The sequence below is a fragment of the Clupea harengus genome, chromosome 8 (assembly GCF_900700415.2).
Source record: "Clupea harengus chromosome 8, Ch_v2.0.2, whole genome shotgun sequence".
Lineage (NCBI taxonomy): Eukaryota > Metazoa > Chordata > Actinopteri > Clupeiformes > Clupeidae > Clupea > Clupea harengus.
The window spans coordinates 16,384,834-16,410,749 of record NC_045159.1 but is presented as its reverse complement, the minus strand read 5'-3'; the positions used below and the strand labels follow the sequence as shown (position 1 = coordinate 16,410,749).

The 25,916-nt window shown below is 43.1% G+C and overlaps 1 protein-coding gene across 1 annotated transcript in view; it reads left to right on the top strand.

Moving 5' to 3' along the window:
• The first annotated feature begins 4,337 nt into the window (after window positions 1-4,337).
• Window positions 4,338-25,916, top strand: part of stk32a (serine/threonine kinase 32A) — a 44,875-nt gene continuing 23,296 nt past the window's right edge. Inside the window, exons 1-5 of the mRNA XM_012827608.3 lie at window positions 4,338-4,950; window positions 5,769-5,924; window positions 8,651-8,706; window positions 9,062-9,213; window positions 18,830-19,003. Of these exons, the coding sequence (XP_012683062.1) occupies window positions 5,873-5,924; window positions 8,651-8,706; window positions 9,062-9,213; window positions 18,830-19,003 (434 nt within the window). The 5' untranslated portion in view covers window positions 4,338-4,950; window positions 5,769-5,872. The remainder of the gene's footprint in view (window positions 4,951-5,768; window positions 5,925-8,650; window positions 8,707-9,061; window positions 9,214-18,829; window positions 19,004-25,916) is intronic.

Below are 25,916 nucleotides of genomic sequence, written 5' to 3'. Positions count from 1 at the left end.
ACAACATGAACTTCAACATGAACTTCCTCCTCACACGCTTATATAGAACCTTTCAGAAAGACTCGAACACGCCCACCATCAGGATGGAACTCGACTTGGTGGTTGATTTCTCAACCCAAAAACTTGCACAAAAACAGACGCTTGTGTTATTTAATTTGAGATGAGATATTTCATTTGATAGTGTCAACCATGTGTTGTTTATCAGCAAAAGTTGGCTTCAGTTGCAGCCAACATATTTTTGGTTTTGGAGTGAAATCTTCTCATGGTTGCATGAACTGTCTTACATGAAAAGTCTTGGTTCCAAAACCAAGATGAATGACAGTTATTTTAAATAATTACATAATTACATAAGCTGATACAATGAAGTAAACCTTTAAATACGTCTATATCCAAATGGCATATGTGACATCAACACAATGGTATGTTGAAGTCGGTTATCCTTGAGGGCCTCACACTGTCCAACCTAATGGAGATCTCATTGAAATGGACACCTTGGTAAAACTCCTTGGTATAACTATACTTATAAAGTATAACTTGCAGCACTTATATATACCTATGTAATGACTTACTGTAAAACCCTAAATCTCATAAGAATATCCGAACATGGCTGACATGTTTCATCAGTGTCAACAGAGCTTATCATCTCTAATGCCATAGCTGTTGCTTCATTCAAGTTAATTGGTTCAGCATTTGTGAGGGGCCTTGACCGGGCAAACATCTGAACTATGTTTAAGAACACCAACACAAGGTGTTCCTTTCAAATAAAATGAAAGCAAATGAGTATCAAAGCGTAGTTTTTTTTCCAACAAGTCACCACATGAACAAAAATTCCTCCAGCTCAACAAAGGGCCTCTTTTGAAATAAAAAGCATTGACATCATCCAACTTAGTTTCATAATTGGCTTTCTCATCCAAAGAGTTGCTTCAAGTGAATAGGGTCAGAACATCCATTGTAAGTGATCAATCCAGAGTTCAGTGACTCAGCCACAACCAAAAAAAGCCTTTACCTAAAAGGTTGAAAGAGCCTATACTAGGCGCCAGAGAAATCCAACAAAACATGAACAGGTTTTCACCTTCAGTTAATCACACTGGGCCCATGTCCCATCGTTCACTATATCTGTATCAAGACAAAAGTCACCCGAAGGCCCCTGAAGCCGTGCAATCAGCAGAGAGGAGAGGACAGGAGGCCAAGCTGAGGACCTGCCTCATGCTGTTTCTCATTCACTTCAATCACTTTCAATTACACTGAGCTACACCTCGCCCAGAGACACTGGGCTGATATTGCACACACACAACACGTAATCCGGTGCCCCCCCCCCCACACACACACACACACACTCTAAGATCGGAGCCAATGATTTGTATCTCTGGCCCTTTGTGACTCTTGGGTGTACATACATCTTCCATACCTGACACGTCCCGCTCAAAGCTGCTGTGCTCTGGTGGAGTAATGTGCTCAATCTGTCCTCTCCTCTTGGAATATGGGAAGTTTGAAGGGGGGGTAGTGCCAGAAACCATTTTCATCAGTTCCATTATGGTTCCCTTCTTAGCTGCCGGTGAGATTTGCCAGTAGCTTTTGCAATCACTATCCTCCATATTTAGACTGATGGGGCACCATATGGTTGCTGACAGTAGCCCAGCCCTCAGCTGGTCTTCATGTAGAGGGCATGTACTGTATGTGAATGAAACTTTCCAGCCAGAAATTAAACATGACTAAAATGATTAATGACTTCCTTGAATGTGCATCCTGGCTAAGTCAAAATCAACAACATGGAGGTATTCTACGCCAAGGCTAACGAGAACGCTAACTTTCCATCCTGCTTCAGAGTTAACATCATTTATTTGAGGCTTTAAGTAGTAGTCGGGCTGGTAAGAATGTGCACTTTGCCGAGATTGCAGAAGTACTGCTAGTCAAGTGACGCCTCACCTCAGGAAGTTGGCCATTCATCCCCTGCACACAAGTAATGTCTGTGGTACAGACACTTCCAACTACACAGAGTTGCTCGATGTCAAACCCTGTCAAATGTCTTGGATCTCAACCTGATGCACATATGATGTCTGACCTCATTCTTGTTGTGATGGTCCTCTACACAAGCAGGAGAGGTTTTTTAGGGCCACGTTGGAATGGGTCCATTGGTCCTCATTCAGCCAATTGATTATGGATGACCCATAAGAGCTGAATGCACAGAAGTGTAGCGAGCATGAGTAGAGTAAGTGCACATATAGTGTGTGTCTAAAGAGTTTACAAAAGCCATACTGAATCTCAGGGGACTCTGATGAAAGCTTGCCGTCCTCCAGTCAATCAAGCTTGACCTTTTGAAGTTTGCATTTGGCTTAAATCAATACAAGACACTGACCAAACGGCTCTGCACTTTGCTATTTGCACAACAATCCTTAGGTGTATTCCTGAAAAGTGCTGTGTGGATACCACTGTATTCTCATACAGTTTCACATTGATTATCTCTCCGTAGCTGTCAAAAAAATAACCTTGACTATAAAATTGTAATGAGAAAAAAACGACTTGTTAGAGATATCACTGTTACAGATGATGGACCCAAAGTTGCCAGAACACTCGGTCCCCCGGAATGTGATCCTGTCATATTCAGTGACTCCCGGGCGCCATCTTCAAAATGAAAGATTTATGCGTGAAAGAGAAGATTTCCCCAGTTCAGTCACCGATTTGTTTGTGCAAGTCATACCAATGTTTATCAAATTGCATCCGAGTCCACCATCAGACAGGAAAAGAAAGGGGTAGTCCACACAATAGGCTGCTACCTGTGTCTTCTTGTTTGCATTCTTTCCACAGAGAGGTATGCATGATATAATGTCTGAGTTATACAAACATGGTCTTTTCCAGATGAAATGTCTTACAACTCAGGGTAGGTCTGTAGCTGTGCTGTGAGAACTAGACCCTACTGTAGCCTTACAGTGTGCTTGCGCAAGAGCCGAATCAGCCTTTGGCTGCGAGACATCTTTGCTATTTAGCAAAAGCTCAGCAGGCAGTATGCACAGTATGCACAGTATGCCTTTCCAAGAACAGCAGGCTCAGACTTAGTATGCATGCTCGAACAACACTCTACTCAGCAGTAGTGTATTAGTGGGGGTTAGGGGTTAATCAGCGGGGATGGTTAAAATTTATTTTAATTTGGACTTTATCAATGTGCCAGAGTTGCCTTACAAGATATGATATACTAACTAAATATACAATCGACCTACAGAAATGGAAAATGATATAACATAAACAAGTCAATTGCATAATTTCATGGTGCTGAGATGTGTTTCGTGAATGTAAGTGTTTGATTAACTTGTCCCTTCAGATCAACATCAGCTCTGCTGTCTTTCTTTAATGATAAACATTACCCACAAGGTGGCAATAAACTCTCCAGCCAGGGACTGCTCACCAGTGCGCTCTCTCTCACACACACACACACACACTCTCTCGCTCTCTCTCTCTCTCATACACACACACACACACACACGCACTCTCTTGCTCTCTCTCTCTCGTTCTTTCTCTCTCTTTCTAACACACACACACACTCTCTCTCTCTCTCTCTCTCTCTCTCTCTCTTTCTAACACACGCAGACACTTAACTGATAACCTTGAGAGAATAATGCTTAGAGCCTCATTATTGCATATAAAATAAATCACTCTGTATGTTTCACACTAAAAAATAAACAATTCCTGAAAGAGGACAATAATAAATCAGCAACGTGTTGCTGTTAATACTCTGATAAATGCGGCTCCAATGATCTAATCTCAAATAGTAGTTCTTGTTGTGCCAGGTTCGTGATCTCATTGTGTTTAAATGGCAGCTGCAACTTCGTGAAGATGGATAACCCAAACAGCTATGATTTTTGGCATGTCCCACCACCTTCAGGGAAAGAAGTAGCAACGTAAGCAGATTTTGCTAATCTGATGACCTTGAACCACTCAATTAAGACAGCGCCCTAACGGATGGAGGCACTTTATGGAGACATTAGTAATTGTCTCCCTTTTTGTCTGGTGTGAAAAACAAGGCTTAGTAATACCTTAGTAGTTATTGAGAGGGTATATTAAACTCGCAAGTTAGTTCGCTAGGCTAAGGTTAAAGTAGCGGATTTTTCTCAATAAATCATCTGAATTGATTCAATGCTGCTGAAATCACATTTACTTTACAGGCACTGCATAGGCAATTCAGTCAAAAAAGAACATCAAATATCGCCTGAATCTTACTCTGATTTGTTCCAGAATCATCTTCTATATGGGAAGCCTACATTAGTTTAACTTTATCGAGAATCACTCAAAGGTGAAGTATGGTGTCTCCTAAAGCCATTAAATGCTGGTTCCGACGTCGTTTTTGTAGAGAAAATTATCTTAATCCATAGTTATTGTAGGTTATGCATTACTTATAGCATATAGGCTACGCAACCTATCATGAAATTCTACAATAGTATAGACATTAAAAGCTGGGATATGCACTGGATGATTTTCTGTTTCTTTTACTCTCCATTTCACCCAATAAGCATCCGAAATCAGGCAAGTACGCCACTGTGCCTTGATGTGGGCTACGCTTAACAAATTAGACTCCCCTGAATGGCTTTGCACTCCCCTGCGTTGCCAAATTCTGAGTGACTTTGAGCACACGCAGTGTACAGCAGTCGGGGGATACGACTCCATCCATCACAGGCTAGCGTAGTCGTCAGCTCTTTCACCATCTGCCTATCTTGCGCATAACACTAACGTTTGGCGTAGTGTTTTTCGAGGTTGCAATCATTTTGTGCAAACAGTTCACGAAATTCGAGAACTCGCATCTCACTCACGTTACAGTCGATGCCAACCGTGCATCTCTCACCAGCAGCCAGTCCCCGCTGCTCTCCCGTGGCAGGTGTCCCGAGGCTAACGTGCAAGGATGTTAGTTCTGTTCAGTGTGTGAGCTTTGGACGTCCAACTCGAAAGTATCTGCATTAAACGGTAGGTAGTGTTTTGTTTTAATGGCCGGTGTCTTTATCACCTTTTTTTGCGCACAGTGTGTGTGATTTGACCACAGAATCCTCAACAATATCATTGCCCTCCTGTCGACTCGGCATTGCGGTTTCGGTGATCACTCTAGGCTTGGTGTGAAGTTCGGTAGAACATTTCAGATAAAACCATTTAAGTTAAATTATTCCCACTAAGGACGATTATTGTGTCCATCTCGAAACAAGGGTGTCGACTATCAGATGTAAGTTTTGGTTAAATTTTTTTACCCTTGCTACTTTGTTCATTGAGTTTGGTAGAAATAAAGAAATCGATTTTTTTTTTTGAAATTAGGCTTCACTACATTATTTGAGCTCTGGGTACGGCGACTACAGACTATCTTAACTCAGTTAGACTAGCTTCTGGTGTAATCATTATCATGTAGCTGTCATACATTGCATACCCAGAAGTCCTTGGTAAGACATTTCTCCCCAAAACCTGTCTAAACTTTTTGCTTTGCTTTCATCGATCTAAGCAGCGTGTTCCCTGAACTCCTTTGGTGTATTGCATTAACCGTGGAATGACAAACGATAAATCAAATAGAAGACAGATGACGTATAGTAATGGTCTCCAGTTTTATTCTCTTTGTGGAGAGCACCTCTCGTTTTAGCCTAATCCATCACGGACCCGCTGCAGTGTGCGTGTGTGCGTGTGTGCATGTGTGTTTGAGAAAGAGAGAGAGTGTGTTATGATAATACAGCGGGGGGGGGCTGAACAAAATGATGTTCAGGAGCCTGAAGCCCGGGCTTCCCTTGTACTCCTCACTCATACAGGTAGATTGGACGTGGAACACCAGAGGAGTGTCTTGCTGGCTATGTCTCAGGCTCTGGGACCGAGTACTCCATGGTGAACTGAGGGACTACGGGCACATACAGTCATGGGGCTCGGGCAGTCCAGCAAGGCGCCCACGGCAGAGGACACTGAGGAGGGTGAGTGGCAGGCAGTAACAGGGCAGTGCCAATGAAATAAGGGGAAAAAAAGGTGTCATTTCACTCCTGATTTTTGGGTCTGACATGCAGTGTTTATTTATTTCATCTTGAAAAGAGAGTCACTGTCTATTTACGCCATGGATTTCCCTTCTCTTTCTTACATATACATGTATATATACAGTATATATCTACATTTTAATGACAGCCTAAGTCTACTCTTTTTAACATACAGAGATCGCTGGCGATATCATGCATGAGATGAATATTACATTTAGATGATGACGACCAATTTAAAATGTTCATGTAGTGCCTCGTGTCATTGACATATGTGTTGCTCTTCTCAAAAGCCTTAATAATCATAATTCGTTTTCTCTGTGTTTTTAACACCATTTTGGTTTGATTCAGTAGGCATTCATGTAATTTCTTTAATTATGTTGTTTGCCAAAACAAATTGTGTGAGATTTAGGAAAAGGTCGTAAACTGAAATATGGAACCACCTGACACTACTTGCCAAAGCATACAGTCTGCTTGATCAACTGTATTTCACTTACTGCCCAGGAACACTAACAGTTAACACTAACTGTGATGTTTTACTATCTTTTCATGTTAAAACTGTAGTTAGTGTCTTTACAGTAGTGATTGACTACTCTTCTGAAACCCTTTAGTGGTATGTTTTATTGGTCAACGCACCAAGTTTATTGCCTCTTTCACATGGTGATTGTGAGTAATATATTGTTAGGTAGACAATTCCCTAATTTATGGCATCAATAAGGCTGATAGTTTTAGTAGATAATCAGGACCGCTGGCAGAAATTAGACTGTGTCCTTTGAAAACAATCAAGGATTCGTTTGATTATTAAAACAATTAAAATTCAAATAAAATGGCCTTTCTTGCTAAGGCTGGAGGTAAGTAGCCTGTTAAGGGGGAATCAAAAGCACTCTGGTCGCTAATGAAATAATGTTTTTATAATAGCGTTTTGAAGTCAATTAGCCTGTGGGTAAATGAGTTCTGCTGCTCAGGTGTGCCATCAGGGTCTGTCCTTAGACAGTTATAATGAGCTACTGGAATGATCCCACATACTTTAACTAACGTCACCCACATCTTCACGAATGGATGACAATATATTACATCCTTGTTAGACTACAATGGGGAGGCTTGCCTTCGTGCATATCATGCTTTATTCACATTTGACCCGAGTCGGATGAGGGAGGGATTTTATTTCTGTTGGCACGGCAACCACATGACTCTCTTTGTGTGTGAGTATGAGTGTGTGTCTGTGCATGTGTCTGACGTCGCACTGGCCTCTGGACTCGATTCCATTGTAACCCGACAGTGACAGTGGAGGCTCCAACGTCTCCACAGGTTTCGCTCTCTCTGCCCTTTTCTTCTTGCAGCGCTCACGGAAGGTGTGTGAGCATCCTGCAGGGCAGAGCTAGAGCTGGAGATGGAGATGGAGATGAGATTATGACACGCTAGAATGCTCTATTGCCTCCTCCTCAGCCTTCCCAGTAAATAGTGGGAGCCGGCAGGGGCCAATCACAGAACAAGTGCCTTCGAAGGGCCACCTCTACACACTCTAGGAAGCTCCTAGTATGATCATTTCTGGTCTATGATAGTGTGCTCCACCAATTGCAAAAATAGGTGACAAAAAGTGGTAGGGGCAATTATATAAATTATCAATACATTTGGAAAGTTTTTTAATGTTTAGATTAAACTGAACCCTAGGGGCCCCTGTGCCTGAGTCTGACAGAGCTATGCTGGGACCCAACCATGGGGATGAGCCAGGTAGTGGCAGTGCCTCGGGGAGCTTAAGGTCAACTGTCTGGTCGCACTCGTCCACGGTGATGACCCTAGCTCCCATTGGTCACAGAGAGCCCTGTGAAGGGGACCCTAGCTCCCATTGGTCACAGAGAGCCCTGTGAAGGGGACCCCAGCTGGGCAGACCCCCCAGGAATCATGGGCAGATGGAGGATTTGATGGGGAACAGAGCGAACTTCCTGCTTCCTGTCCTAGCTCTCCCCCCCTCTCTTCCTCTCTCCCTCGTTCTCTCTCTCTCTTTCTTTTTTGTGCTTTCTCTCTCTCTCTAAATGTTTCTCTCTCTTGTATTTCCTATTATTTACTTACCATAACACTCTTTATTTCTCTGGGAATATCTCTCTCTCTCTCTCTCTTTCACTATATCTCTCTGCCTCACCATCACTCTCACCCATTACATGTCTCTCTCACTATCTCTGCCTGTCTCGCTCTTTTTTCTCTCTCTCTTTATCTCCCCATCACCTTTGAGCGGACCATGAACGGTGCAAGTTTGAAATAAATGTGTTTTGAAATGAGCCGGATTCGGTTCAGCAGTGGGTCAGGCTGCATTCAAGTCAGTGTTCAGAGCGAGGACAAGCATGGAGAGGCATTGAGCGTGAAGCCGCTGAGCGCCAGCACAAAAAAAAAATATTTTTCTCTCTCGTTTTTTTACAAGTTCTCGAGGAGTTTTATCATGTTTCTTTTCTTCTTGCTTGTTTTTCATCTCTTTATCTTTAAAGATACTCATGAAGTGACAGTCACTCATGTTTTTTTGTCTTTGTTCTTGATTTTCATTCCCCATCAAAGGGATCCTTCCTTAATAAAACAGAATCACCCTCATCGTAAAAGAAGGCTGATGATTCATTTGGTGGAGTATAAAGTACATCTATGTGCTATAGTAAAACATATTCCTCTCTTTGCTTTGTCTACAGTCAACTTTGATCACTTCCAGATCCTTAGAGCCATTGGGAAAGGAAGCTTTGGAAAGGTGAGCATTGCTCTTTATTTTTAGCCTATGAATTATGCATTAAATGGCAGTTTAATTAATTAATTATTATATTATTATTATTAAATGGTCCCATTTGGCTAATTGCTAGGTTTCAACAGGGTAAGGCCTGCAGTGGGTTAATTCATCCATCAGGCCAACATTTCACATTCATTTTTTGACTGCTGTTTTAATATCAAACATGACACAATCAATCACACATTTATTGCAACAAACCCATAGCAGCAAATAGTAATGTAGACTCAAGATGCAAGGGCATGACAAATAAATGTTTACTTACGCTAGGAACCAATGGCGTGCCTGGAAAGAAATTGATTGGGCTTCCCTCTCTCTCCAGGTCTGCATAGTGCAGAAGAAGGACACGAAGAAAATGTACGCCATGAAGTACATGAACAAACTCCAGTGTGTGGAGAGGAACGAGGTGCGTAATGTCTTCAAAGAGCTGCAGATCATGCAAAACCTGGAGCACCCTTTCCTGGTCAACTTCTGGTAAGATCGTGTGTGTGTGTCTGTGTGTGTGTGTGTGTGTTTGTGAGTGTGTGTGTGTGTGTGTGTGTGTGTGTGTATTGGTTTTATCGTGGTGAATGTGGAGATTCAGGAATGTAGATTAGTGTATAATCCATCTTCAGGTGGATTAAGAAAACGTGGATTTAGTCTGCAATATGTTTGAATTAATTAAATTAGTTTAAAGTATGTAAATTACAAAATATAGTCACTAAAATAAAAGGAAAGATACACTTTTTAGTGACTGGCATATGAAAAGGTTCCTTTCACTTTTTCCAACCCTTAAAACCACTTCACTCTAAACCCTGTAGAGCGCTTCTGATCTCTACCTGAGAGCCTCAGACACGGAGACCCACAGACGACCTGACAAGCGTGCCGACTAAGATTAATAACCCTCGCCCGAGAGTTGACTTAGCAAGCAAGTCTTTAACAGGGTCTAACGCTCGTAATTTAATATTCCACCTCATATTCTCCAACCTCTCGCTGTTTTGATTCACAAGCAAGTCTACTCACCACGAGGATGATATTCTTGGCCGCCTTTCGTAAATCTGTCAGGTTGGATATCCCGAGGAGTCGTGAAGACCGCTACTTTACCCCAGTTCTAATCAAACCCCAACGAAGCTCACTGTGTCTATCTCCCTTCACTGTCTCGGATTGAGGGGTCTTTCATCTTATGAGACAGCGTGGCCGGGAAAGACTCCATCTATGTCTGAATCAATAGCAATCTTTTAATTGCAGTTTTTTTTTTGGGACAATAAGCAGAACTGTCCAGGAGCAGGGACTGGAGAGAACAACCAGATCAGACAAATAGTGTTTGCCGTGGGGGACAATAAATTCAATACAGAGCCCCCATAGAATGTTAATGCTTCTGGCAGCACTTTAGGAAGCACGGGCCGGGTTTGCAGACCCTCTAACCCCCCCACACATACACACACACACACACAAACACACACAGACACACACACACACACACACACACACACACACACACATACACACACACACACACACAGACACACACACACACACACACACACACACACACATACACACACACACACACACACAGACACACACACACACACACACACACACACACACACACACATACACACACACACACACACAGACACACAGACACACACACACACACACACCTTAGAGAGATGTGCTGTAGTCAGCGGGACTGCGTGCCGGCCGGCTGCTTATGATTGTCCTAACTGACGCACTCAAGGTCAGTAGGTAGAGAGGCAGAGATTACCTGCCGCACTGACTCATGCTCTCTATCTGTGGTACTGCCTCTCGCCTGCTTTTTCTCTCTCTCTCTGTATGTCTCTCTCTCTGTATGTCTCTCTCTCTCTGTAGGTGTCTCTCTCTGTAGGTCTCTCTCTCTGTATGTCTCTCTCTCTCTGTATGTCTCTCTCTCTCTGTATGTCTCTCTCTCTGTATGCCTTCTCTCTCTCTCTCTGTATGTCTCTCTCTCTGTATGTCTCTCTCTCTCTCTCTGTATGTCTCTCTCTCTCTCTCTCTCTCTGTATGTCTCTCTCTCTCTCTCTCTGTATGTCTCTCTCTCTCTGTATGCCTTCTCTCTCTCTGTATGCCTTCTCTCTCTCTCTCTGTATGTCTCTCTCTCTCTGTATGCCTTCTCTCTCTCTCTGTATGTCTCTCTCTCTGTATGCCTGTCTTTCTGTCTGTATGTCTCTCTCTCTCTGTATGCCTGTCTTTCTGTCTGTATGTCTCTCTCTCTGTATGCCTGTGTTTCTGTATGTCTCTCTCTCTGAATGCCTGTCTTTCTGTCTGTATTTCTTTCTCTCGTTCTGTCTGTCTCTGTCTTCCTGTCTTTCTGTCTGTTTATCTTTCTCTGTACATCTCCCTCTTTTTCCCCCTCTCTCTTTCTCTTATTCTCTCTCTCTCTTTCTCTCTCACACTGAATAGGCACTTCTCTAGATTCCACAGTCTGCTGAACACACAACAAACAGACAAAGAAAACATTTCTATCCCATGAAATAACATCAGAGATGCCTTGATGCGTTTTATGTGTTTTCTCAAAGCAAGAATCTATCAGGAATTACTGACCCTTGCTTCCAGTCTCATCTCTGTTAAAGCATTAAAAGTAGTGGAAGCATTGTGGACATCATATTCAGGCAGCAGAGATGCTGTCAGTACTGGTGCTGTCCTGTACTGGCTTCCCTGCATTAGGATGGCAGTGAGCGTGCGTGGCAGTGCCAGCCTGTAAAGTGGTGCCCGGGTTGGCATGATGGCTGGCAGGGGGGGGGGGGGGGGGGGGGGGGGTTGTGTTTGGCCTAGGAAGGCCAGATTGGGCAGACAGCCACAGCACCCCTCTGCCATCTAGGGGACTAAACTCTTAAGAGGCACTGGCGATGCCAACTGTCTAGCGCTGGTTCACCTGGATGTATTGATACTGCTACTGCTACTTCTAGCTCAACTGGATCTGATATCAGTTCAGTCTTAGGAGTTTGGGCACAGATTTATAACAGCTTTTGACTGGAAGCTTCAACTGGAAGGTTGGGTAAGGTTTGTAATGCTGCTTCTGGTTCAACTGGAAGGTTGGGGAAAGATTTATAATGCTTCTGCTTGTACTGGAAGCTGATGTGAAATCAGTATGAAAGGTTGCCGTAATGGATGTGTAAAGCTAAAGATTGAGAATGCTGCTTATTGTTCAGCTGGAACATGATCTGACAAGGGCCATGTTTATGATTGACAATGCAGCTTTTAGTTCAGCTGGAATCTGATTGGAAGTCAATCTTAAAGACCTGGTACAGATCATGGAGGTATTGTTTGATTTTGAGAGAGTGAGGCACCACGCCCATTAATTTCAATGGCCGATGCTATGCTAGCTACATCCGCCCAGGACCGCTGACTTCTGACTTCTTTAAAAATGGCGTCCCATGGGTGCCCTCTTCTGGCACAATTTATACAAAAAGCCAATTAAGCCACACATATTACAACAAGCACTAAAAATAGTGTCTTCTATGCGGATTGGTGGATGTTCCCGGGCTTGAAAACTGCCAGCTCATGCACAACTTTAGTGTGCACTGCCAGCTCATGCACGAGTTTAGTGCACACTGCCAGCTCATGCACGAGTTTAGTGCGCACTGCCAGCTCATGCACGAGTTTAGTGCACACTGCCAGCTCATGCACGAGTTTAGTGTGCACTGCCAGCTCATGCACGAGTTTAGTGCGCACTGCCAGCTCATGCACGAGTTTAGTGCACACTGCCAGCTCATGCACAACTTTAGTGTGCACTGCCAGCTCATGCACGAGTTTAGTGCACACTGCCAGCTCATGCACGAGTTTAGTGCGCACTGCCAGCTCATGCACGAGTTTAGTGCGCACTGCCAGCTCATGCACGAGTTTATCGATAAAGGAAACTGACTGCTGAGATTTGCATCAAGGCTAATGCCTTTTTACTCATACTATTTTATTAGCTTAGGTGACATGATTATGACACCAAATGAAGAAATTCATGTCTCAAGGTGGAAGTGAAATAACATCCTACATTAGCACTTTTTTCTTATCAGTGCATGTGCGACAGCAATATGCAACTGCCATGTGGGCTATAAGTAGAAGCAGTAACACTTGAGCAGTTCTCTGTGAGATTGCGTAGTTTCCAGGGTTTTTGGAGGTGAAATTCTGTCCTATAACAGTTCTAATGCTGTCATGCTCCACTGTTAATGGCATTAACTGCAGTCCACCTGCATGCAGCCGAAGGGTACGTGCTTCTATAGGTAAGTTGTTTTCTTTGAGTTGGCTTGGTTTAATTAGCTTGCCATCAGAAGCATAACGCGATGCAAACGTTGCACATTGGACATATATATTAAACGTCTCACATGAGAGTAGTTGTAGTGTTGTAGCTTTGTCCTGCAAAATGTTACCCAATCAGCAAACCAAGGATATAAACGTGCGCCGCAGCAAGACAACTATACACGTTCCTGAATGGCATTGTGACTGTCATCATAGGCAATATGACATCCACCAATCCACATAGACAACACACTATTTTTAGTGCCTGTTGTCAAATTGTATGTGGTGTCTTACAGGCTTTTTCGTACCAATGGTACCAGAAGTGAGCGCCCGTTGGATGGCTTTTGAAAAGATGTCAATTTGGATGGTAACTGCTAACCCTCCAAATCCTGACCCCTGGGTATAGGGTACTTCTGTTTGAACTGGTAGCTCATCTGAAATGAACCTTCAGGACCTTGATAACAATTCTTGCTTCTTAATTAAAGATTAATGATATCTGGTTGATCCGGAATCAGATGTGAGTTCGCCCTTAGGCGCCTTGGTAAAAACTGATAACGCTACTTCATACTACTGAAGTCCTTGAGGAGGTTTATGTTTTCCTCCATGCGTGGACTCACGTAGATGCGTTGGAGCTCGGCTTCTGCTGCTGCTGCTCATGCTGCCAAGGCCAACGGCAGCGGCAGCTAGATGCCCTTGACTCAAATTCTCCCTGACATTTTTTGCATTACATATTTAGGGCTCCATGTATAATCTAGAGAGGATAAAAAATGAATCGTGTGAGGCAGGTGTTACATCACTGCGTAGGGAATGTTTTTAGAGAGACGTGGAGCAGAACGTCATCAAAAGTTACTTAATGGAAACCGAAGCAGGGTGGAATACAGCGCTGGCTGGTCTAGGATGAGTATGTATGGTGTTGGTGTATGGTGATCAAAGAGGATTGGATGTGTGTGGTGTGGGTGTGTGTGTGTGGAAGGTGTTGAGAGGGAACAGCTGAGAGAACATGATCCCTAGACTGGTGCCGTCTGGCCGTCAAAGGGGTTATGGTGAATTTATTTGACCCACCACGGTGCAAAGTCTGCTCCACAGAGTTGCTGTTCACATCAGATATTTGCCGTTAGGATGTGTGTGTGTTTGTTTGACTGTGTGTGTGTGTGTGTGTTTGTGCGCGCGAGTGTGTGTGTGTGTACAAGACTGTGTGCGTTTGTCTTTGTATATTGGAGTGTGTAGTATAAATGTGAGTGTAACAGGTTGTGAGATGTTCTGTAGACAATTGAAAGACAATCCTGAAAAAGAGCTTAAGCTTCCAGTTACTCATCTGAATCAGAGACGTGCTCTCATAAATGATATAGCGAACAGCATGTGCGCTTTAAGCTGAATAGCCTTAAAAGGGTGTAATCGCATGTCTGGCCAGTGCTGAAGCTACCATCAGCAGTATCTGTATCTGTGTCTGTGCCAGCGTCTGTGCCAGCGTCTGTGCCTTTGGTTGTGTGAATGCTATGCTAGCTATATAAAGGTGAGTGTAACAGGTTGTGTGATGTTCTGTAGACAATTGAAAGACAATCCTAAAAAAAAAAAAGTGCATAGGCTTCCAGTTAGTCATCTAATTTTGTCTTAAAAGGGTTTAATTGCATGTCTGGCCAGTGCTGCAGCTACCATCAGCACTATCTACCTGCCAGCGTCCGTGTCTTTGGTTGTACTCAGGAGCATTCCAGAGGTCAGAGCAGCTTGTGTTAAAAGCAGAAGGATGCCGTCAGGCAAACCTCACGCCAAGAAAAATAAATGAAAAGTCTTAGTGCCAGGCAGTGACCAGGTGCAGAGGCCATTTTGAGAGACCTTCTGGTGAGGCTACGAAACTGCACCCTCATGTGTTTTTTTTCTACAGCCCTACTTGGACCCTTCCCTGCCAAAAAGGAATATGGTCGTGCAGGGGCAGCGGGGCTTCGATGAAAAAATATGACTTGCAATTTGCTAATTGGCTGCTGAAGCCATCACTTTTTTCTCGTTCTCCCCGCCGAATGGCTCCCTCCGTGTCTTCCGTCGTCTTTATTTACCGGCACTGAGGTCTCGCCGGCGCTCCAGTCGGAGTCTGTCATGTCCAGAATCACTGTCAGAAGCATGAAGAGTTTTTAAAAGCTCTTCAGCAAAAAAAAAATTATAAAACGTTGAGAGGATTTCGGGGGTTTTCTTTTCAGGGGTGTCTTAGAAGGGCTCAGCACAAATGTGTCAGTGCGTTTGAAATTACTGTTTTTTTTTTTTTTTACGAAAAATCTGTCACAGTATTTGAAATGTGATCATTTGTAGTTTGTACCTCATTTTGCATTAGTCTGCGTAACATTATAGGCCTAGTGAAAAACATTGTCTTTCCACAAACAATGTCCATTTAAAAAAGGCAGGAGTGAGGAGTTGGCATAAGAAAATTTGTTTACCACCCTCATCATAGAAGACAGGTCCTCAGGCCATTTTCCATCGCTATCCAAAGGATGTCAGCTGACTCCAGCTAATTAGAGTTTGGGCTGTCTTTAGCCTGGTAAACAAGCCCTGAGAGAGAGATCCCAGCGTAAAAGCCTTTCTGCAAGTCATGTGCAGACACACACACACACACACACACACACACACACACACACACACACACACACACAACTGTGGTCTAACTTTAGAGCTAGGAGAACGGCCTTTGATCTACAAACAGTTGCTCAGATGCTTTGGAAAAAAAGCCCTCACAATTGTGGAATCTGTCTCTCTCTCTCTCTCTTCCTCTCTCACTGTATGTGTGTGTGTGTTTGTGTCTTTGTTTCTCTCTCTCTCTATATATATATATATATACTTATATGTACCTATACATATATATATATGTGAGAGGGAGAGAGATAGAGAATGTGAGAGAGAGAAAGAGGGAGAGAGGGAGGGAGAGGGAGAGAGGGAGGGAGAGGGAGAAAGAGTGGGAGGATCTGAGTAACTGCTCTTCTGAGGAGCTCTCCTGACTCCTGCATCACAAACCCCCCACCTCCCCACCTCCACCGAAAGTGAGGGGGTTTAAGTCTTTTTTGGTGTTCTCCCTTAATCGACTCCACTGTGGGAGGGAGAGCAGGAGAGCAGCACTGAGGCATGAGGAACAGGTCCTCCAGATGAAGCCCTTTTCCTGGGCGAGGACTCTGTGTGGACCACTCCGGTCCCTATGGGTACCACAAACACATGCACACACTCTCACACACACATGCACACACTCACACAAACACATGCACACACTCACACACACACATGCACACACACAGACACACACATGCACAGACGCAGACACAGTCCCCCTTATACAACCTGTTCCTCATAAATATTCAGGCTGTGGAAAGTCACGATGAAAAAACATCCATGTGCCCTGGGACGCACAATGTTTCGCCCCAAAATGAAAGTCAAATTTCTCTTCTGACAGACGGAGTGATTTATATGCATGCTACTTCCTGCAGCTTATATCCATCTGATGCACGTACACAGAGAGAAGCAGGCCCTCTCTCAGGTGCTGGCATTTAAAGCCCCACCTCTCAGGTGATGGGTGGCTTGGCTGCTACAATTGGCTACCAGCTCTCCAGGCCCCATCTTCTCCTTCTCAGTGGGAGGAGACTGACTCCTCTTCCTCCTTTAAAAGTCATTAACCCCCCCCCCCCCCCCCCGAAAAAAAAAAAGATATCTGCTAGAGGACTTTTGTCGTTAATCTGTCCTCTGCTCTACCCTACTTCCCCCCACTCCGAAGAATTTACAGTCCGCACCTAGAATGCACCCAGCTGTATTTCATGCCCAGCTCATTCTGCTGCTAATAGGATGTCTAAAGGGGGTTTGTGGATTTGGTGGATGCCTGCCACATAGTGAATGAACGGCGTTTCACTGCCTCTTTATCTTGACACCAGAATGACCCCTCTGGATGCTTAACTCCCCCATAATGAATATACCAATTAATTATTATTTCTGCACTCGATTGCCATAATTTGAGGGTTGAGAAATTAAACGAATCTGACAGTGCTGGAGTAGCGTTGAGGGATGTGAGGAGTGTTTGGCACAGCGGTACGCAAAACAAACCATAAATGCAGCAGTGCCACAAAGCCACTGGAATCAAGAGGAAATACCGTAGGTCCCTCGCCGATAACACAGGTGCAGAGGCGTGATCGTTTTACCACAACAGAGAAGGAGACAGCGGTGGAGATCAGAAAGGACAAGGCTTTATTCTTGCATCCATGCTTTGAGGGAGAGTTGCTTTACAGAAGTGGATCTGCTCATCTCTGAGATCTCTGATCTCTCATCTCATCTCTGAGAGACTCAGAGGAGCAGCGTCCCAAAGTTACTCGGCTCATCTCTGATTCAGCAGCCCAAAGTTGCCCTGCTCATCTCTGATTCAGCAGCCCAAAGTTGCCCTGCTCAGCTCTGATTCGTTCAAAGAAGTGTAAGGTTCTTATACCCAAATTGACATTGCATTGAAAACACATTTTCCAAACCAATCATGACTTGACATGAGCAAACATTAATTTAAGTTGTACAGCCTAACTGTCAACAAAAGAAGCGGGACATTAACAAAGACAGGAAATATCTTCACTTCTGTACACTTTTGTCCTTAAAGACAAATACTAAGAAAAGAACATGACTCAAGAAAACGAACACAATGTTATATCAACCCCCCCCCCTACCCCCCCCCAAAAAAAGTGACCAGTTGTGAGAGTCTAATCACAGCGCAATCTGTGTGCTCCCTCTGCAATCAGAGCTGAAGAGCTCAAACTACGAGTAGTCTCCCCAATCAATCAACACTCAGAGGGCAGGGTGGCACTTCCGCAGAATTGAGATGGCCACTCCGCTCCGCTCGGCTCGGCTCAGAGCAATCGTCCACAAACAACCTTGCCACGTGCCTCGCTCGGAACATGGCGAAGAAACGCCCTTGAGGCACACGGGGTAAACAAGGAAGAGAGAAAAACTAAACAGTAAATGTTCCTGTAGCTGTGAGTGGATGAGAAGGGCTGACATTAACACCTTTGACTTTCCCAGGGGGCTTTCCTACCGATATATAATTTACTTTTGCTCTATGTGTGTTTGGGTAAAAAAAAAGCTGTTACAGAACATTGGACAGGAAATGTACTGTTATAAAATGTAGCTGTTATAGAGTCTGTAGCTGAAGAGTGCATGTAAGGGTTAGGATTGTCACAGAGAGGACTGAAAGGCACTTGCACCTTATATATCCTATTAAAGTCCAGCTGATGGGAGGTCTCAACAGCAGTTGGGATTATGCAGCCATTTTCTGGACCATTTAATAATGATCTGAACAGTCAGATGAGGTGGGTCTACAGGGGAGGAGGTGGATTTCTACAGCATGTAAAATCTTAATGTTGATTTGGGGTCTGATTTTACAAATGGGAGTGAAATGGGCTGCGTGGTGTTGTAGATGTGCTTGTCTATTTGAGCGATCACCAACAAAGAAGTTCTAAAACCCAGATATTCACATTATTTTATGTGTGTTTGTGTTTGTGTTTGCTTGAATGGGTTTTGTTTTAATGAATTCATGTGCGCTGACAACTTTTCATGGTTCATAAGATATTATGAGTTACTTGCACTTTCTGTTCTTCAACTGAAACTTGGAGGTGTATTGGTCCAGATTTAAGATGTGTCTTGGTATAATGAACTTCATGTCAAATTATGTGTTGTCACTAAGGTCTCCAACCCTAACCCCTAAGCATTGCACCTAATGACACTTGATATATGTGGCGTTTCAATAATATCATGTGATTTAGTGTGAAGAGACATGACCGACCTGCTCTCTGGTCTGTGTGTGTGTGTGTGTGTGTGTGTGTGTGTGATGTCTCAGGTACTCGTTCCAGGACGAGGAGGACATGTTTATGGTGGTGGACCTGCTGCTGGGGGGCGACCTGCGCTACCACCTCCAGCAGAACGTGCACTTCTCCGAGGCCACCGTCAAGCTGTACGTCTGCGAGATCGCCCTGGCGCTCCACTACCTGCGCAACAAGCGCATCATCCACAGGTGAGATCGCGACTGCTAAAGCAGAAAAGAATCCTTTTTAAGATAGAATCCTTGATTAAAATCCAAAAAATATTTAGTCAGATTCAGCTAATTGCTTCTCACAGTACTCTAGCTGTCTGTTCTATGTGTTCATCAACATTCCTGGCTTTGTAAATGGGAAACAAAGAAAGTGGCTAAGACTGAGCGACACACTATTCCAGCCAGTAGACAAAGTTCCTTCAGGGACACTGAATTGAAGGGTGTATTTGATTTCAAATGTCAACAATATTTTGCTAGGATCAATGACTGCCTTTAAACACGGCAGCTGAATGATTACAGTACAGTATTCTCAAGCCACAGTCATTATATTAGCGAAAGCGCTTTGTTGTGTGACCTCCTGGTATGAAATGCGCTGGATACATAAAGTTTGATTTTATTTGAAAGAAAAGCTCATTCATGGGGAGGACACATAACTGGACTGCTCACTGTAGGATGTATACATTGTCATGATCATGAGGAGTAAGAAATGAGTATGAGTAAATGAGTATGAGTAAATGAGTGTGAGTAGAAATGAGTATGAGTAAATGAGTATGAGTAAATGAGTATGAGTAAATGTAGTCAGTATGAGTGTAACGATGGTCAAGCAACGGGGAGACGGAGGCGAATCTGTTGAACTTTCTTTTATTTTCCTTTAGAAAATAAATCAAAACATTGCCATCAGGCTTTGGTGTAAACGTACAGCATCCGATCAAAAGCATAGGCTTCTCTGCTGATTACTTCAGTAATAGAAAATATGTACAAAACTTTTAACTTCCCATACACAGTGGAATGGGCATAACTGTAGCCTAAGTGCACAGAGTTACAGCACTTCATTCAAACCTATTTACATTATGGAGCCACATACCTTTAGAAAATAAATCAAAACATTGCCATCAGGCTTTGGTGTGAACGTACAGCATCTGCACAAGCAAAATATAAAGCGTTACATATAGGCAACATCTACGTCAATATCCTATTGTACACTATCAGCGCTTGCTAGCCAGCAATGCGCCAGACAGAATGTCTGAACACATGGAACGATAGCTAATTAACGTTCGGTTAAACTAGCTAACATTCGCTGTCATAATAATAATAATACTTCATACTTCATACTTAATACGTAATCATACTTTCAATGCATGTTTAACTAAACAGTTAAATCCCTGCATGTTATATTGAACAGTACATTTAAAGCATGGACGTGGCTAGCGGAGTTTACGGCTAGTCGGGAACATATCAGGTACAGTGCTTTGTACAGTCAACCTACCCGATCAAAAGCATAGGCTTCTCTGATCGGGTAGGGAGACAGCACTGGACTACACGCATCAGATCTGCAGTACACCATATGGCCAAAGGTGGCTCCCATTCACACTTTTTAAACAAGGCAGTTTAATTTTGGCGAAAATCATATAAAACCATACACTACATTTTTAACTCTGTTACATCAGAATGTAGGAGTACCTTACCACAGCATTACCACGCCTTGCCTTCCTGCACCTGCGTGTAGAAAGGGGTAGAGGCAAAAATGCTGTGTTAGTTGATGTACAGATAAAGAGGAAGAGGAGGTCGGATGGTAGGGCGGCCATTGCTGGGTCCCTAGTTTGATCCCTGCTTCTCCTGACTTTGTGTTGAGGTGCCCTTGAAAAAGGCACAGAACTTACTACTCTTGGTTTGGCTACCCATCTTTGGTTGCCTGTGTTGTTGGTAGGGGAGGCATTCATTGTGAGTGGTTTTATGTGCTTCTCAGGATGTGGAGTAAACCATTTATCATTTAGAAACAAAGGATGGTGTAGGATAGGATGTGTAATGTTGATCCTGAATGGGAAATTCATTGTCATAAAGACAGCCTTAACATTAGGGATGCAGCAATCGATCGACTGGCCGGTGAATCAAACCGTTTCCAGCTTGATCGGCCATGACCGGTGACCAGCCGATCAGTCTCAAATATATCAGATTCTGTGCTGGTCAAATTTATAAGTAACAGTGTTCATATGTGGATTAAACTGGATGGTTGCTAAAAGTTTCAGGTTAGTCTTTGTATTTATTGCTAACTACCAGAAAAACTAGCTTGTTAATATTAACTCTAGATGAACGTACATTGTTATGGTAACAAAAGACACTCTCAAATGCATTATGGAGCAGTGTTTTTTTTATGTGCAGCGGTTTATATGAAGATGCCCAGGCACCATGAGGGTTTCTACCTTTTGCTGTTATAATTTTATAAATTAAATTCAGGAGACTGTAACATCAGATAGTTAACTAACTATCATTTCATGCTAATGGAACTTTGCCATTTAAACTTAAACAAGTGTGATCCATGAGTGGAAATGTCACAAAGACTTTCTATACACCATTCTTGTATGTTTCTCTCACTATAACTGTTGACACATCTCAGAGAAATACAACTTTATTCGATTAAGAGAAGCCTGACATTGTTATTATAATGCACACGTTATCATAATGACATAAACTGACGGACAAAAATAGCATTGATACCTGGCATGAAATTGATTTCTGCTGTCTCCTCCTATGGCTGATTTCCCTGCATCTTTCCAGTTCAACACTCGCCCTGTTTTTCCACTTGTTTGGAAAGCTGGCCTCTGAGGATTGTGCTAATTGAACAGGAGTCTTGTGTTAATAATTTAAGCCTTTCAGAGCAGCTGTGGAGTGAGTCACGGGTGCAGTTAGACTCTCTACTAGGCCAGTCCCTACAGACTGGGTCACGGGTGCAGTTAGACTCTCTACTAGGCCAGTCCCTACAGACTGGGTCATGGGTGGCGGAGGGAGGGGCTCTCTGATGGCATTAAGCAGGGGGCCACCGGGCAGCCTCAGGGATGGGTAGGCACACGCACACACACACACACACCTAACAGGTTTACTCTTCCTTTTGTCTTCTGAATCTTTATTCCATACATTCGTTCATTCATTCATTCATCTATCCATCATTCATCACTCTGCTTCTTTATCTCTCTCTTGTCTCTTTCCTCTCTCTCTTTGGATTGTGTGTTCAGTTCTCTGAAAGATGACCGTCATATTAAAATGTCTCTCCCTCTTTTCTCTCCTACTGATGAGCTAAAATATGTGATGTTGATTGTATAGCAAAAGCCATTGACGCACCGAGAGGAGAAACATCAATAGGCTTATGGAAACATTTTGTATCATCACCGCTGCATCCACAGGGCTAACAAGTTGCTGTATGTGAGGTTCAGGACACAGTGTAAGAAATGAACGTGAATATTTGAAGTAATCTCCCTTATGTTCACAAAGCAAATGGTGCAATCTGTTACGCGGGGTGTGATTAATTAGGCCTGCCAGAGGTCCTGAAGTTGTTCATTATTCCTGATGTGGGAAGGCCCTTTCTCAGATCCCCCCACACACTGCTCAGCACTCCTCCCTCAGTGATTCATGAAGCATGTGCATCACACAGTTTCATCGTACGCTACTGTCTCTCCACTACTGTATTTTCCCAACTATTAACCGCAATGTATATAAACCGCATTACAGTATTTTATGTAATTTTACAAAACAAACCTGTTTATTGACCGCACCCGTATATTAACCACAGTTTATTCAACGTTACAAGCGTGAGAAATTTAAACTTGCTTCAGGCTGTGCAGCAAATTGGTTGTTATGGTTGTCTAATTGCTACGTTATGCTATGCTAGCTAACTAACTAACTAGCTAGCTAGCTAGGGGAACTTTTAAATAACCTTATGGTTTAAGTACATAATAAGTAGACCACAAGAAATGCACAAAAAGTAAGGCAAGCTGGTGTGGAATATGGTTAAAAATGTGCATAAAATGTGTGCATCTTAAAGATGTTTAAGAATTAACTACCAAATTAATTAACTTTCTTTGTCCTATACTTCTCAATAGTGTACACGAAGACAGTTATTTATGTTTTAGCGCATTTTTTCTTTTTTCGTCCATTTTTTGTGTGTCCACAGGGATTACAATTGTTTGTGACTCGTGGGATTCTTTAAAATCCTTGATCTTATTCAACATTTTCACTTAAGAAATATAGCAGAACTGAGACTTGTGCAGTAATTTACACTATACAATGGTGGATGATTAGCAACCCAGCAGCAACAACAACAGGGATTTAAACAATAATAGGAGCATAGCTAAATGTAGCCACTTTTCTTGTGTTGTTAAAAATGACTTGCTTAGTGTGGATATGCAGACCTGCCAACCTGCACGCATTTTGTGTACCAACCACGCAATTCTTAGTCAAAATACGCAGGTACGAAATGCCAGCTGAAACTACGCAAAAAAAAATCAATCAATACAAACCTATACCGTACATTTATTTAAACTACATCCCTCAGATTGGACAAAATGCTACGACCTTGTGCCTGTGGTTCTGTAACCCTCCCGACCCGCAATAGTACTCTCACTCACTCAACATACTATACTGCTACTTTATTATCCACCGAGGCGTAATCCATTGCTGAGGTACAATGGGAAGTGGGGGAGTAATAATCAAGCACATAAATGTGACCGTAATGTTAGCATATAAAACGTTAAAACATGTGTTCGGTAACTTAAAAAGATGATGCATTTCAAGGGGTATATCCTTCAGATAAATTTGTATAAAAAGTTAGCCGTAGTAGCTAGCATACGATGTGATTAGCCTGGTTGCGAGACGGCTACGGTGTGAATAACTGATGGAGTAGGCTAATTTAGCTGCAGTAACGTTAAATCAGACGCCACGGAGACTGTTCTAACTTTGAATCGCTCTGTTGGGGCTAAGTGACCATTGCAAAGGTGTTTGACTACAGACTGCTAACGTAGCAAATAATTCCTACTATTGCAGCCAGTCAACCGACCAGCCTTGCAGGTATAAAATAATCATGACGTCAGATGACGATTTTCAATCTCGTTACCAAAAACAAGACCCAATACAGAGCAACCCTGAGCACTGACATGATAAGCGCTTTGGTGACAAGAAAGGTGAGCATGAATGCAAAGGGGACTGTCTGTCACATGGAAGGCTTCAGTGATGCTCTGGAAAAGCAGTCAAGAGCAAGTGCCACTGGAAGTAGATAGATGGATACTTTAATAGGAGCTTTATAAAAAAATATATATATATATAAATATATTATTTAGAAGTGCTAAATGATGCAACATGTAAAGATCTCTCTTCATTTATGGAATTCTTGACAAGAAAATATGATTGTATTGTTTTCTTCGCCGCTGATTTATTATGTTGAATAACTGGATGATAGCGGTGAGTGGGGAATTGACCGTATGCAAAGCCCCTGCCAAACTGAAACTCCCCTGGTACTCAAAAACTTTCTTCAAGGTTGGCAGGTCTGGATATGTTCCTCTCATGTCTGGTGAAGTGAGGCATGGCTGCTGGTTAGCTTTTCTTAAACTTTTAGATGGACTCTTATAAAGCAGGGGGTGTCTGGGGCTCCATCAGTATCTCAATCTTTGGACCGCTGCGGTCTACAAACCGTGACTATAACGTCCGTTGCTAGGTTGCGCACATAGCTTCTTTGTTTACAAACTACTCCTTATCTGTCACCAAAAACGCAATCACTCCTTCTGGGTCTGGAAATTATCTGCGATTACAATGGAAGTGTCCTGTTAATGTGGGGCTGAAGAACGTTATGGTTTTCCCATCCTCCACTGGCTGCTTGTGGTGCCTCCTTCCTCATCATCACCCACAGACCACAGTGGGCTAGCCAGCCCCATCCCTTGCCTCACCACAGTTGCCGAGTTAGCACTGTTAACTGTGTGGGTTTGGACTCGGCAGTCGTGGATTCAATTTGACAAAAGCAATGGCGTGAATCCTTGACACCCAAGTGCAAATTCCTCTTAGCCAGATGGGAATTCTGTCACTGTAGATTTACAGAACTGTAAAAGAAGCCCAGATCTATGTAGATGCCTTCAGAGTTGAACAGGATCCTGACAAACCCCCTCTTAAATCAGTATTTGTTGAGACACTCTTGTCTCGTGAAATGTCTTTAAAGTATGTGTGTTTATTTAAATTCCACTCCCATAGAGCTCAGAATAGTGTTGGTGCTTGCTAAGGCGTCTGAGGCATTTCGTCTGAGGCTTCTTGTAGCCCTACAGTAAAGGCTGAGGTGTTGGAGAAGGTGATTATTTTATCTCAGAGAGAAGTGTCTGGACACTCACACTCTGCACAACTTTCACTTCTGGTGAACATCGAATGCAACATATTGGAATAGTTGTGAGACTTGCCTGAAATCCATTTTTTTTGTTCGGTTGAGCAAAAAAATTCTCTACCTCTCTCTCTCTCTCTCTCTCTCCCTTTCTCTCTCCCTTTCTCTTTCTTTGTATCTCTCTATATCACTCTGTTTTGTCCCCATGCACCCACCCAAGAATTTGATTTACAGCAAGCTGCACCGCTCTAACAGCAAAGGCTTGTAAGAGTGCCATCTGTCATATCTGCTCATCATTCCCCTGCTATATTACTCCTTCCTGTTTCATTTTACATCACAGGCTCTCTCCAGAACGGCTCATGTTGATGGCAAAAGTTAGCAGGCGTAACTGCTCATGCATTCAGTATGATATGTAGGGATGTAGAGGGAATACGGCACTCGCCAACAACACAAAGAAAAGTTTTGAAATGAAAGCTGACATCCTAAGAGACAAGGCAGCATGTTGCATGAAGAGTCGGCCCAGAAGCAGCTTTAATTGCAGGGTGTTTGGTATTTCATTGAAGTGGATGGGAGCGAAGGAAGACAAAAAAGGGTTTGAGGTTGTTAATAATGCATGTTATATCGCACGGCAGTTAGCCACACTGCTCTGAATTGTTCCCTTAATTAATAACGCCCAGTGAGCAGCCGGGCTTCTTTCCAAAATTATACCTGTAAATGTTTCACACATGCAAGGGTCTCAAAATCTGAATGTATTATTAAAAAAAA